Genomic DNA, 13,985 nt, shown 5'->3' on the forward strand with positions numbered 1-13,985 from the left:
ATCATTTTCGATTCGTAAAGAAATTCTGTCAACGCTTTACCGAATTCTCCTATTTCGATTGCGTAATAGTTGCGTAACAGTGTCATAAAATATTAATTTTGCATTTTTTAATATAAATGGCACATTTACGCAGTATGAGTTCGTTCAAACACGAAGGGAAAGTTTTGAAAGAAGGTACAGCAGAATTTAAGGTGACAAATCCCAGCTTTTCAGCCCCTTGAGATAGAAAGCAAGATTGATAGTTCCCTTCTCTGTTTATTATAACAATGCTATTATAACTATTACCTAGTTATATCATACACTAGCAGAGCCCCCGCAGCCCCTCGGTAGTAAGAGCGGGTTATGGAGCGAAAGCTCTCTTGGCCAGCCTACAATACAAATAAACACACTTCCAGTGAACTTCCGCCATTTATTATACAAATTCCCATTTCCATGAATCATGATCAATTATGAGAAATGCCAGTTTGAGTCATTATCATAAACTGAGCTCAAAGTATAATATACCGAGTGTTTACAACAAAATTAGCATTATTTGTTTACTTCAAGTTAGATCATGATCATAAAATTAGCTCAAATTTTTGTATTTCAAGAAAACATGATCACTTAAAAGCATTAAAGCCACGGAAAAAGCGGAATTCTTAATTCTTTACTGTAGCAGTGCCTGCAAAATTGAACAGTAAGCATTAATAGTGCAATAAATGAACTTAAGTAGTAAAAAACAATTTAATTTACCTGAAAAATCATTTTTTGGACAAACTTTTTTATTAGCTTCACTTTTTTCTGTGTATAACCTCAAGTAAATGAGCGTTTAAAAAGGTTTTATAATCTACAACCGTATTTCTATTATGCTTAAAATCTAAATCAAAACTTCCAAGCTTAATAAATGTTCTGAAACGATAATTTATTAATCTTATTTATTGATTGGAGTTATGGTACAATGTAAATCTTTATGAATATAGATTGCCTTAGTCGAGAACAGAACTTTTATCTTATAATATTCTTGCACAAAATGGTCTCACAGGATCTTGCAACCAGGAAAATTATCGCGCAAGATTCTTGCAAATTCTCGTTGTGGCTGAGCTCGAAACTAATCTGATCATTTTGTAGTATTAAGCAGCTAAACCTTAAAACCGAATGGGCACATTTTAGGCCATTCATAACCAGCTTTGATTAGCTAGATATCAGTGTTTAAGACATTTCGGTTAATACATTTTATTTTTTTGTTTGTCGTTAGTTATAGTTAGCGACCTCTTTATCAATTTAGTTTATTTCAGCATGCAATTTGCTTTCGATCATAATTGTTACAGTGTCTTTTTTATCTGCATGGTAAAACATGTTGCAACCAATGCTTGTGTGATTCACAATCACTTTGAAAAGAACCACTGCTGCTAAGTTTTTTCAACTTCAAGTCAGTCACTAATATCTTAGCTAGCCATATCCATGAAATAGAAAGACCTATATATGGAGAGAATATAGTACTAGTAGTAGTAAGTTGTAACGCTTTAATGAATCCATCCATTAATTCTATATTGAAAATTACTTTTTATGTATGTTCGTTTCACACATTTGAACATAGACGACAAGTGGTATATTAATGCATGTACATATGTATGTATGGCCTTGTAGTACTTATTATATAGCTCCCTTTTTTCACACAGTTTATCCACGCCAGAAGAGGGATTAAAAATTTTAGGGAGTTGGAAATAATATGGAGGGGAGTTGGTTATTTTTAGTTAGCTACATAATATAACATGTAATGAAAGAAAAGTACAGCTGCCGCGGTTACATCTATTTAATCGATAGTTATCATTAAACTCTCTACTCTCCTCAACCCCTCCCCCCCTTCTCCTAGCATTAAATCAACTCATCTTGTCTTAGTGCTACAGCAGAGAAATAATTGACCGAAAATCTTACTTTTTTACAATAGAAGTTTAGCTTTATTCCTTAAGCGCATCAAAAAATTTTGCACTGCTTTTTGAAACGATGAAATATAATTAGCATTTCATGTGTATACATTCCAAATATTGAGGAGTACACACCCTTTCATAACGCACGTATTTTCTGTATTGAGTATATTATATAGTGCCTGCATTATCTACCTATTCATAATATACCAAAAAAAAAAACAGAAAACAAAAGATGAACTAAAAAGGCTAAAAGGACAACTTTGGATAAATTATCAACTTTCAATCCTATTTCCATCTTCAAAAAACCAAATAAGATTCTCGTAAATTTTTAAATATGACTTGGAAATGAAGGAAATTTATTCAACTTTAAAGGACAAAGATATTAGTGAAACAAACTTTCATTTGAAAGCATTGCCTAATAATATCTAATAATTGTTGGCATTTGAATTACCCCGTAAAACACCGTGGTTAAAAATTTGCCATCTATTACGTTTCAAGAAAAGGTTCTCGGTTTGCGTTGTAAGTATCGACGGAGCTTTCTGCTAACACAGTGAACTTTAATTACAGTTTCAATGCACAAGTTATACCAGTATTGAGTTTCGTAACCGTAAATTTTTAACTTGCTTGACTAAACTTCTCAACAACAAAGTTTTTTGTGATCGATTACGAAACTTTAAAATGCAAAATTGTAATTCCTTAGATCCTCGTTTTATGTTTCCAAAAAACTGCGCTTTCCAGTGCAATCTGCGTTCCCTTACATTCGAGGGAAAAGACAAAAAAAACGTTCCAAAAAATGTATAGCTCAAACTGTTGAAATATTTAATCTGGAAAAAATTAATCACTGAGTTGTACAGCTTTGCTACATCAGTAGGATCTTATTGCTGATGATAATTAATCTAAAACATTTTCTGAATTCCCCTGTTACTATTGCTTACAACTACCATCTTCTAACTATCATTTTTGAATAAAGAACTTATTAACATCAAAATTGCTATTATGTCAAAAAATCATAACATACCGAGACTGCTTAATAGAGCTGTAGTCAGGCCAAATATCAGCCCAAAAACAGCTGAGATTGCTTAGAGCTGTAAGGGCAGAAATCAGGCCAAAATAATAAGAGAAAAAAATCAAAATAATCATAACTAAGGAAAAATGGTGTGATTCGTCCCTTGAAATATGTTTCTAATTAATTGTTTCCGAAAACGAGCCCTCAAATAAAATTCAAACCTAGCTGGCTAATAACAGAAAATGGCTGCAATAGCTTAGTACTCAAAAAATACAAAGAAAAAACCTAAGCATAGAAATTTGAAACTAATTCTTGAGATATCGTATTTTGTTTAAGAAGAAAAGTGTTGTTTTTATTAGCTGCCATCAAAAACCCTTCATTTAGAGTGAAATACACTCAACTGACCTTATCTACTTCAATTAGAGGGAAAAAGTCTCCAAAAGGTTTATGAAAACCATTATTTTTGAGAGTCACTGAATTAATCACGCGGTCGAACAAAAAAAAATCACTCGATTAAGAGTGAAAAGTGATTTCAGAAACACAATTAAGTAGAAATTCCATGAATGCATCGATGAAAGCCGATTTGGAGTGAGCGTAACTTCTTATGTTCGTAACAAAAATCTTGGCGTAACAAAATAAACCAAGAGAAGCCCAATAATAAGGGCTCAGCTATCACTATTGCACCTATTAAAAACAGTCACCGAGAAGCCCATGCTAAAGGGAGGTTGCCAAAACTTGTGAGGCAGACGACGCAATAAAAGTTCTAACATCTTTGATAGTTAGAGCTATTGCTTCGCCGCTATTAGTAAAATCGTTTTTCAGAAAAAATGTTTCAAAAACAATTTTCCTGTTTTCAGTTTTTAAGTAACTTCAGGTCAAGAACAAGTTCACCTTCATTTTCTTTCTCGTTTTTTTTCCAGTAATGAAATTTATGAACAAATAGCAAAACTTTTGGAGATTTTTTTAATGCATTTTTCAAACGCGCTGACTTTCCTATTTTTTGCATTTTAAAGACTCGATCCCTTGCCCTTGATCGACAGCATTTTTAACTATTAGTCCATTTAGCTGTTGGATTTAATGCCAGTTTTTGACAATAACGTTCCAGCTCTAACTAAAAGATGTCGGAATTAGCTGCGCGGAAGCACAAAAGCTCTAGCGTCTTAGTGAATACCTCTATATCATCTCTACCTACATATTGCATAAATATCAGATATTCACAGATATTATTAAAATAATCATACTGAAAAGAGTGGACCGGGTTAATGTATAGCAGAGAAACACTCACAGTATCCCAAATTTGGAGCTTGATCTGTTTTCCATCGATGCTAATCATTCGAGCACCAAATTCCACACCTGAAAAAAACATAACATGATTGCATAAAACGCAATCAACAGTTACATATTTTAATATGTTGAATATGCTAATGATACTTCCATTTAGATATGAAGAACCCGAACGGGTCGCTGCTGATTAGGTTACAGTAGAGCAGTAACAGATCAGTGTGAAAAATCTCAACAAAGCATGATCAAAGATACAATCTTTCGAACTGACTGTTTTCACAACCACTAATTTTGGAATGTGTGGCCTCTTCACCCCTTATCAATTAACCCAGATTATAATTCTTTACATGAGCGATACAAATAACATTCACAATTAGGGATATGAAGGGTTTGTGGAAAGCTTTTGGGGTGAAAACTTTGCGGGATTAAATCAAACAAGAAGCAAAGAATTAGCTCTAATTTGGTCAAACATCTTTACTGCATTTTTATTGCTTGTTCATTTACCCATTTTAAACACAACCATTTTTACCGAATATACATTTTCATTGCTTTCGTCTTCGTTACATTAGCAATTTATGAATAACTTTTAGATGCAACATTTCAAAAGCTCTCAAATAATATCTTTCCGCTTATCAAGCACCATTTTCTGTTTCAAAAATCAACAAAAAACATTACGCAGGTCCTCTGCAACTTTTTTGGGCGTAGAAGTTTATCATTCAATTTGCTTTCAATGGTCTAAGCATGCTCTTGACCATGAAAAATTAATAATCAATTATTCAAGCAAAATTTGTTAGCAGTCAATTAGGTGACTGAGCTGTTCACTATTTGCAAGTGAAAACATGTTAAATAAATTTTAACTCGAATTTGCTTGGCGTCACACGGACTAAAACTCTTTTTAACTTTAAATTTTCACTACTGCTCAAGCAAAGTTTTCGCTTTTTCTATATTTTCTTTTCTCTCTCGTGCTAAATATCATTTGTGACCCCTTTTCGCATGTGTTTTACAACTTAGCACAATTTTGTTATCGTAAACTGCTCTTTTTCAACAACGAAGCAGCAGCTAATATTGCAGACGGTTCAATGACTGATAATCTAATCCTGGATTTAATGGAAAAGAGGAGAAATATGAAGTTACTGACCACCTAATAAATGAGAATGGCAACTACAGAGTCGGGAAGCCAATTTAACAAAAAAGCATACCAAAACGCAGACTAAAAATGTCGGAAAATTTCGATTTGAAAAAGTGTTTGGAATGCTCTAAACGTTTGCTTCTGCTGAAAATTCATAGCAAAATTCTGTAAATGCTTTTCTGTTGAAAATGATATATTTCAAATGTTAAAAACTTGAACGCTGAAATATTCATGCAAAAAGAATCATTTCAATTTCCAGCTTCCATATAACAAGTCAAAATATGTTACATGACAAGGTCAAAAGCTATTGTTTCTTTTTAAAAAAATTCCAGTTTCAAAATTCTATCAATGACAGAACATGTCATGAAATAGCTCATAGAATGAAGCATGTCACATTATTCTAAAACAGTAACTGTCTAGCGCACATAATTCAAGCAATTGTTATGTCAAAGAGAATTCAAACAATAAATGAAAGTGTTTCGTTTGTATTCATAAAGACTAAATCTCCGGATTAAATATAATAGACATGTCTTCAGCAGTGGACAGAGGTATTGGAGATATTCTCAGAACTTAGATATGTCGCGACACTGAACAAGCAAAAACAATAATTGAAGCCCACTAAAATATTAATAATATTATTGGAAAAATGAGAACATTTTTCATGGGTTTTGCATCCTGTAGTATAACCTCTCAATGATGCTAAAGAAAACGAAAACTCGCCCAAAAAACAAGTTAATGAGAAAGATGACTATTCGTGAACGTCAATTTCTAAAAAATTTCAGCTAAACTAAACCACGCGATAACCACAGCAGCGACAGAGCTAAATTGCCGTGTATATTAACCGCCAAATACTGCTGTATGACTTGAAACAACGGCAGAGAAACATTGCCCAATTCTTCTAGGCAAATATCGTCCTCGCAAACATAAGGGCTCATGTAGATAGATTTACAGCACAAGTACAAATAGCAAAAATCAATTCGGTTTTCCAATAAAGTTAAACCAAAGATCAAGTTTTTTCGCACTCCCAATTAGATCTATAAGCATGAGAACAGGATCTAGAAGACAAATTAAAAAGTATGTATAAACGCCAACGAATCAAGTTTTTCGATATCACATCGAGACTGCAAAAGCTACTCAGAAACTTCAAGCCCGTCAGTAGCTAGCTTTGAGCATGGTGGAGGAGTGGTGTCGTTGTAGCTGTCGTACAGAGCTGCAACATGCAGGTAATTTTGGCGGGATACCGGCGCTTACTGCCGTTTTTAACTAGTAGCTGAGTTGCATTTGTATCATAATAAAAATAGATATATTAGTAGTAGAGTGACTGCCTATCCACAACTTGCTTGTGGTGCGCCAAACTTTCTGCATCTACGCAATGGTGATTGACATGCGATCCCCCATGTTAGGGGGTCAGGAGGGGCATCGTCAACATCCAGGGAAAGGGGCAAGTAAGGCGGATTATTCTGTGCAAGGTGGTCGTGTTGGATTGATTGTACTGAGTCCAGCTACTTGGCTACCTCAACTGGTCTTTCCACAGGTCAAGCACTGTCAGGTCCGTGGTGTTCTTACTGCAGTTGAAAATGTGGTTTACGTCATGTGGTGCTACTTCACATTTGGGACAGCGATTATCAACATTGTTGCAGACCCTACTCAAGTAAGAGTTTACCAGGGGGCACTATCCAGTTCTGAGGTCTGCTAGTCGTAAATTTGCTATTCGTGGGAGCGTTTGTTCTTCTGAGATCTTTGGTGGAGGTGTACCTAGTTGCTTGTTGTCTTTGTTCAACTGAGTATGGACCGTGCGTCGGTGGATACTTTTGAGCGCATTTTTTTTAATTCTTTGCAATTTAATTGCTTCTTATAGTTTGTGTCTTGTTGGCAAGTCAGCGGCTGGAAGGTTTATCCCACAAGGAAGAATTGTTTACGCTACCGGTCGGGCTTTACGGGTTCATCCAGTTTGTTTTTTAGATTTCGTTTTTCGATACCGACTCCGTTGATTCCAGATTATTCTGCTGTTCAAGTGCTGTTTAAAACCACTTTGAGCAGAATGAGAGAAGTGAAAATAGGCTAAAGACGTCAAACCTATTTTCAGAATGATCAACAGAAAAATGTTGAACAAGCTGTGAACTAAGGTCAAGTGGCACAAATTTTTATTCAACGAAGTAAAAAACAGCAGGACAAGTCCTGACCTACAATTCAAAAAATTTTCATTGACTTGACAAAAACTAAACCAAGAAAAAAACTATGAATGGATTAGGAAAATCATTTAGAAAAAAATCCGATCATAAAAATAAAAAAAATAGTAAAAACTTAAGTCAAATTGCCGCATGTGGACAAAAACCATGAGCCTGAAAGCGAATTTTTGCTCAAACGCCCTTTTCTCGCTCTATTTTAAAATATTAATACAAAATTTTTGTTCCATTTCCTGTTTCGGCGTGCCCAAATCATCATTTCGATTTGACTTCAAAAATCAACGAGCCCAAGACAGAGCCCGAAATACAAGTCGAATTCTTCGAATTTTATAAAAAAAAAAGTCAGCGCCTAAATAATCGCCCTTGAGAAGCTGACAGCGGCTATACAAAAGTCAAACAAGAAAGAAGCAAGAAGTCGCTCAAAAATTCAAACCACAAAGCGCATTCTAGAAATTTTGCCTAAGACACGCGACCACAATAACAAAAACTGAAGCCATAACATAACGCGCCCAAAATGTTTTTATTCTCAAAATTTCTATATTTGCTTTAATTGAGGTTATCATGCACAATAAAATTAGTCTAAACTAAAGATCGAAAATCAAATTAAGCAGTGACTTTGTGGTTAAAAAATCTGAACCGACCTCTTTAAATCGAACAGTATTATTGTTAAATGCAGAATTAATTAGAACTTTTATGAGCCGTAAAAATCAATCTCACACCATTTTTGAAAACTTTTCAGTGATATCGAGTTGTTCAAAGTAGTGATCGACAAAAAAGAATCACATTAGCAAATCAATTTGGTTAACAGCATAATTATCAAGATGATCTTTCATGAGCAAGATTACTACTTTTACTTGACAATTAATTTTGATGAAGCATTGGTGACAAAATTACGTTGAAGCAGAAACCATGCGCTCAAATATGAACAAGAACGTCCAAGTCATACAGATCTAAGCCATCGCCTATCACGTAGAACTCAGAACCTCCACCAGATATAAAAATAGAATTGAGAAAAACGTTTTCTGATATTATGAAACACGTTAGAAATTACTACTTCCAGTTTAAAAAATTATGCCACATCAGGTTGAGAGTACATCAGAAGCTGACAGTAGTTACCAGTCAAGTTCATTTTATACATGACAGTGATCAGCCAAAATAATCCTGAAATTTTACTCTTTCAATGAAATTCGTATTCATGAGTATTTAAACTCTTGGTTAAATTATCAATTTATGTCTTAGGACATATCAAACTACTGAAAAAGCAATAAAATGGGCAACGATCCGTTTAACTTGCATATAATACTTTTAAAATGAAGTTCAGAAACATTTTATACCAGTCAGTCACTTATACACTCTAGACCTACTAACCTATTGTGAGATCATGAACTGGTTGGAAGCGCTTATCCGTGAACTGTAGCAACAGACATGACTTTCCAACGCCTGAAATGAAGTTGGAGTGAATTCAGATATTGCTCTAACATAGCTCTTTAATTGAACGAGATGTCAAACCTGTATCTCCGATGATAATGTACTTGAAGAGATATGCATACGACATTCTGAAATGATCAGACTTCATTTTTAGCAATATTTTTACTATTCTTTTGAACATTTTTTTCTATTCTTTTGAAACTTATTTTAGAATCTAAATTCGGTTCTTTCCCAAACCCACGAATATATAGCCCCCATTATGGTATAATTATCGTGATTGTGGGGTCTATGTGTTATCTGAACACTAATCTGGGGGAGGAGAGGGGGTACAATGACAAAGAGCCCTAAATTTTCCTCCGCCAGATTTTTAAATCTCCATATTTTTCGTTATGGCCGCAACACAGAACTTGAGTTATTGAGCAGTGAAATGTTCCTGGTTATTTTGGCACGTATTCATTGGTTTGCAAACATTAAGAATTCACTCACTAAGCTGCAGATTGCGGGAGTTATAAATACCGAACGAGCCGTTCAACTGGCGTTAATGTTCTCTAATAATAAACAAGCATTTTTGTCCACTTGTGTTAATTTAAAAAAATTCGCTCTGACTAATTATTTTTTAAAATCCCTGGTTGGACTCTTTCACTTTAGAGACAGTTTGGCAGATAAATGTAACTATTTAGGCTCAGGTGAATCACAAGTAGTAAAAGGGTATGAACAAGTAGTAAAATTGACAGAACCAGTGTTTTTTGAACTGTCAATGAGGATGATAGCACCTCAATCTAGAAAGGTAGTCGGGTAGGCTGTCTTTCATCCATCTTTAAAAAGGGGGTATGATCCACAAAATGGACGGGATGGAACAATGAGCCCGCTCTATGAAACACAGCAGCGTATTTAAATTTACCGCAAAACATTTTGTATTTTAACCTTACATCGATATGCGAGGCCCTAGGCGCCACGTCCGAAGACTGAAATAACACTACACTAATTAGGAGTCTAGCCTTCCCTCCTGCACAACACTATAGGTATTATCGGATCTATTCAAACCCCCCCCCCCCCCGGTATTTTTATGACCCCCCGTTACAAGTTATCTGTTGTTATATAGCACGTTACTATGTAAGAAAATAGCACGTGCGCCCGGGGGTCATAAAAGATATATGCGTATTATCAACCTCAGTTACACGTTCAGCGCCACGGCAGCCTCTGAGACAGATTATTGCGCTGAGTGCGAAACTGATCTTCGTCCGAATGTTATTGCTGCGTCCGATTATGTGTGGTCTTTTATTCAGAGATTTTTGTTGCCAGTTGCTTCATAGTGCGTCTTGCAGAGCGCCCTGCAGCTCCCATGCGGGAAAACATGAGCGGAACCAAACTTCTTTTTTCAATTTCCAAAATTTGTTATTCATAAGGGGAGCCATGATAGACACTTATAAGATCATAAACGGCATCTAAGACAAAAGGGCTACACCGGACATTAGTAGTAGTAGTAGTTTAGGCTTCAGTGTCGTGGCACTAGGGTTGACATCCCTTAATTGGTTGGCTAATTTGACCTTCTGTACTGTATTGCAGTTGTTGCAGTTGCACAAAAAGGTCCACGTACAAGAATTGGCTTCAGAGTAATGTCTAGAGAAATAATTCGTATAATTCGGTTAATCGTTTTTTGCTTAAGCTTTCAATAGCTAAATTTGTGATTTTACAAGTAATATCTAAAAGTTGACCAGAAGGCCTCCAGAAATTTTCATCTGCTTTTTTTGTTCTTGTTTGATTTATGTTTATTAGCTCAAATTGTCTGCTATTTGGTTGAATATCACAGCTTTGGTTTCTAGTGATCATAAATTTGATATTGTTATTTCCTGAGAGAAAAGCAATAAAGAAAAGTAGATCGTGTAGTTCTATGTATAAGGGAGAGGAAGAAAATTGATCTTTCCAAGCCTCTTCTTGTAATTGAGTTCCCAGTTGTTTAAGATCCAACTGGTAACTTTCTTCTGAACGCGCTCAACCTTTTTCGTCTCCGTTTTGTTAGCGAACCAGGCTTGAGTTGAATATGTAAGAATTGGTACGACATATCCTGCTTACGCCTTGAGTTTTGCGCTTAGTTTCGTGGCAGACCTGTGGACTAATTTTCTATAATTGTTTTGATCTGGAGAAATTTCATCCGTAAAGAAAATCCCCAACAACAACAACAACAACAACAACAACAACGTTGAATTGTATCTTTTTAAGAAGTAGAGCTCTTTCAGTGCCTTTGAGCACCTTTTTTCGACATTAGGTTTTTAGTTCAGCTTTGGTGCCATTGTAATTCCTAGATGTTTTTGCTCGCTCTGGTAAAGTAAAGTTTTGTTGTTTAAACTTAACGTGGGTTGGTCTTGACTTTCGATTGGCAAGATATAACACTTATTTTCAATTATTGTCATTTTTTTGTTTAAACACCATTCTTCTATTTGTTTTATATCGTTATGCATGTTTTCACTTTTCGTTGCTACAGGTTTTAAGTCGTCCGCATAAGCAAAGGCTTCACACTTAGTTACTTGTAGAGGAAGGTCGTTAACAAAAATGATGAATCGAAGTGGACCTAGTAGTGATCCTTTTGAAACACCACTTGCTACTTGCACTGTTTCAGAGTTAAAGTCATTAAGCTGTAAATATTGTTTTCTTTTACTTAAGTAGCTGGCAATAATTTTCAAGAAGTTACCGCCAATGCCTAGCATTAAATTTTCTGTAGCAGGATGTCATGTGAAACGCTATCAAAGGCTTTTTTTTTGAATTCCAGGTACAAAACCAAAAGTTCTTCTTCATTGCCATCAAAATTGTTGTAAAGATGATTTAGGAATAGCAACATCTGTGTTACCACCGACCTGTGTCTTCGAAAACCATGTTGTGCATTGTCTATTGTCATTTTTACAATGTCATATAGTCCGTTAAATATACCCTTTTTGAAAACATTTGATGTGCTGCAGAGAAGGCTTATAGGTCTGTATTGCTTCACGTCTGCTCATGTTTTCGTCTTTAAAGACGGGAATAACTTTACTTATTTTCCAAATTGATGGAAATTAACCTTTTGATAGCGCAGCCTTAAACACTATCAGTAAGGATTTCGAGAGGGCAGGCAGGTTTTTGAGCACAAGATTACCTATGATGTCCGGGCCACAAGCTTTACTAGTTTCAAGTTTTGACAGGATTTCCAAAATTTTTGTTTCACTTACTTTTACATGGTTATAAGTCATTTTCGCGAAGGTTCGATTTTGGTCAACTTGATTACTTTTTAGGAAAACACTCGCAAATAAGTCGCTGAAAAACTTACTTTTCTGTACATCGTCATTCGACTTTTCATCTTTGTATTTCATTGTCTCGGGAAATCTACTACTTTAATGGATGGATCGCAAGTATTTTTGTAGATCTGAAAAATTTTTTCTTCAAACTCAGCTTCGTCTTCGACTAAGTTTTTTCGTAGTAGATTTTCTTTTCTCTTCAGTTTTAAAAGTTTCGCCAGAATTGATTTCTTCGAAAATTTCCTCTTTAGTGTAGCGATTGATTTCATTAAGTGTGATGTTTCTTTTTTAACACAGGGCGGGAGACTTGCCCTGTGTTTAGTTGTTTTGGAACGCTTTTTTTGCCAAAATAGTTGCCAGCCATTTGTGCCACTGCTTCCAAGTGCGTCTACGTTACTTTAGCAGTAAGTGTTAAAAAGATACTCAGCTATGATTGCGTTTCGCTTGTTCCAGCCGAGTTTATTGGAGGCATATTTTGTGTTTTTTACATCTAAGAATTTTTTCCTGTATTAGATGTAGAACTATTTTACAACCTTTAAGATCTGAGTTGAATGATCTGTTAAATTCATTTACTTCTGAACGGTTAATTATGTTGCCGGGATTATTAATGAGGAAAATATATACTTGATTTTCTACTTTTTGGCTCAAGATTTTCTTGAAATTAAAGTTTCCCAGATTGTGTTGTCAAATGTCCCCTGTGATGATTATGGAGTGGCAGTTTTCCTCTTTTAGCAAATTGACTCAATTCATTTGTTAAAGAGAGCAATGATTTTGACGACCATCTGTATGGACTGTTTTAGGAGGGTTGTATAAGCAGCAAATCAACATTGAGACATCTTTTGGCTTAACATGGATAACAACGTATTCATTTTCAGAATTCAAAGTAACCCTCTCATGAGGTATGTTACGTACGGCAATGAGGACTCCAACCCGTTTAGTTTTGTACGGTTTGCTTTTTCTGTCTCTCCTATGACTCGTATAGTCTTCAAGGAAAAGGGCGTCGTCCGTGACATCGCTAGTGAGCCAGGTTTCTGTTAAGCAAATGATGTCGAGATCGTTTTCATATGACACACAGTTTGCAAACTTACTTCGCCGTTTTAGGTCATTTAGGCTTCGTACATTGTAGGTTAAGATCTTCAATTCTGAGTGTAATAGTCATTCCTTTGAATTTGTGACATTTTCATTTATTTGGAGATTTGTCCATTTTCTGTTGCCTTCTATCTGGAGTACGAGATTTCGAATTCTAAATTTTTAAGGATTTTTCCCCGTTTTGATCATTTCTCTCCTTGTCTGGAGAATCTCGTTTTTGTTTGCTTGTTGGCTTGGGTTGAGTTTTTTACTTATAAAAACTGGTTTGCCGTAATCTTTAATTTTTGCAAGAGAGAGTAGAATAAGCCCTTTTGCATAGTCACTGTATATTTTAGCGACCAAGCTTCGACTTTTTCGTTCCTGATATTTGCCTAGTCTCTTTAGATCTGTGACATTGCATGTGACTCTGAGATGTTTTGCGACTGCTTTCACCTCTTTGAAATCGTGTTCGTATCTGTCTCTACTATTAGTGGAGACTAGTTCAGGGATGCCTCTGAATCGAATACCGTCACAGTATTCCTTTTTCAAAATTTTTCTTTGTGTTTGAGGAACATCTACGGGTTTTGGTTCTGCTGGCGAGGGTTGTACACTTTTAATTCCAATATCACTTTTATTTTCTTTAAGTTGGTTCCCAATTAATTTTGCTTCCCCTTTTATTTCTACAACTTCCTGTTTTAGCTCTCTGATGGTTTC

General features: G+C 35.3%; 1 protein-coding gene across 2 annotated transcripts in view; it reads right to left on the reverse strand.

Moving 5' to 3' along the window:
• LOC142343254 (ras-related protein Rab-2A) overlaps positions 1-9,075 on the reverse strand; it is a 34,945-nt gene extending 25,870 nt beyond the window's left edge. The window contains exons 1-4 of one of the 2 annotated variants that reach the window (XM_075395038.1): positions 9,019-9,075; positions 8,878-8,949; positions 4,199-4,266; positions 286-368 (exon numbers count right to left, since the gene is read on the reverse strand). In XM_075395038.1, coding sequence (XP_075251153.1) covers positions 286-368; positions 4,199-4,266; positions 8,878-8,949; positions 9,019-9,064 — 269 coding nt within the window. In that variant the 5' untranslated portion in view covers positions 9,065-9,075. The remainder of the gene's footprint in view (positions 1-285; positions 369-4,198; positions 4,267-8,877; positions 8,950-9,018) is intronic. The other variant, XM_075395037.1, reaches the window with a different exon arrangement.
• Positions 9,076-13,985: the final 4,910 nt, after the last annotated feature.

The sequence above is a fragment of the Convolutriloba macropyga genome, chromosome 7 (genome assembly GCF_964194025.1).
Source record: "Convolutriloba macropyga chromosome 7, txConMacr16.3, whole genome shotgun sequence".
Classification (NCBI taxonomy): Eukaryota; Metazoa; Xenacoelomorpha; order Acoela; family Convolutidae; genus Convolutriloba; species Convolutriloba macropyga.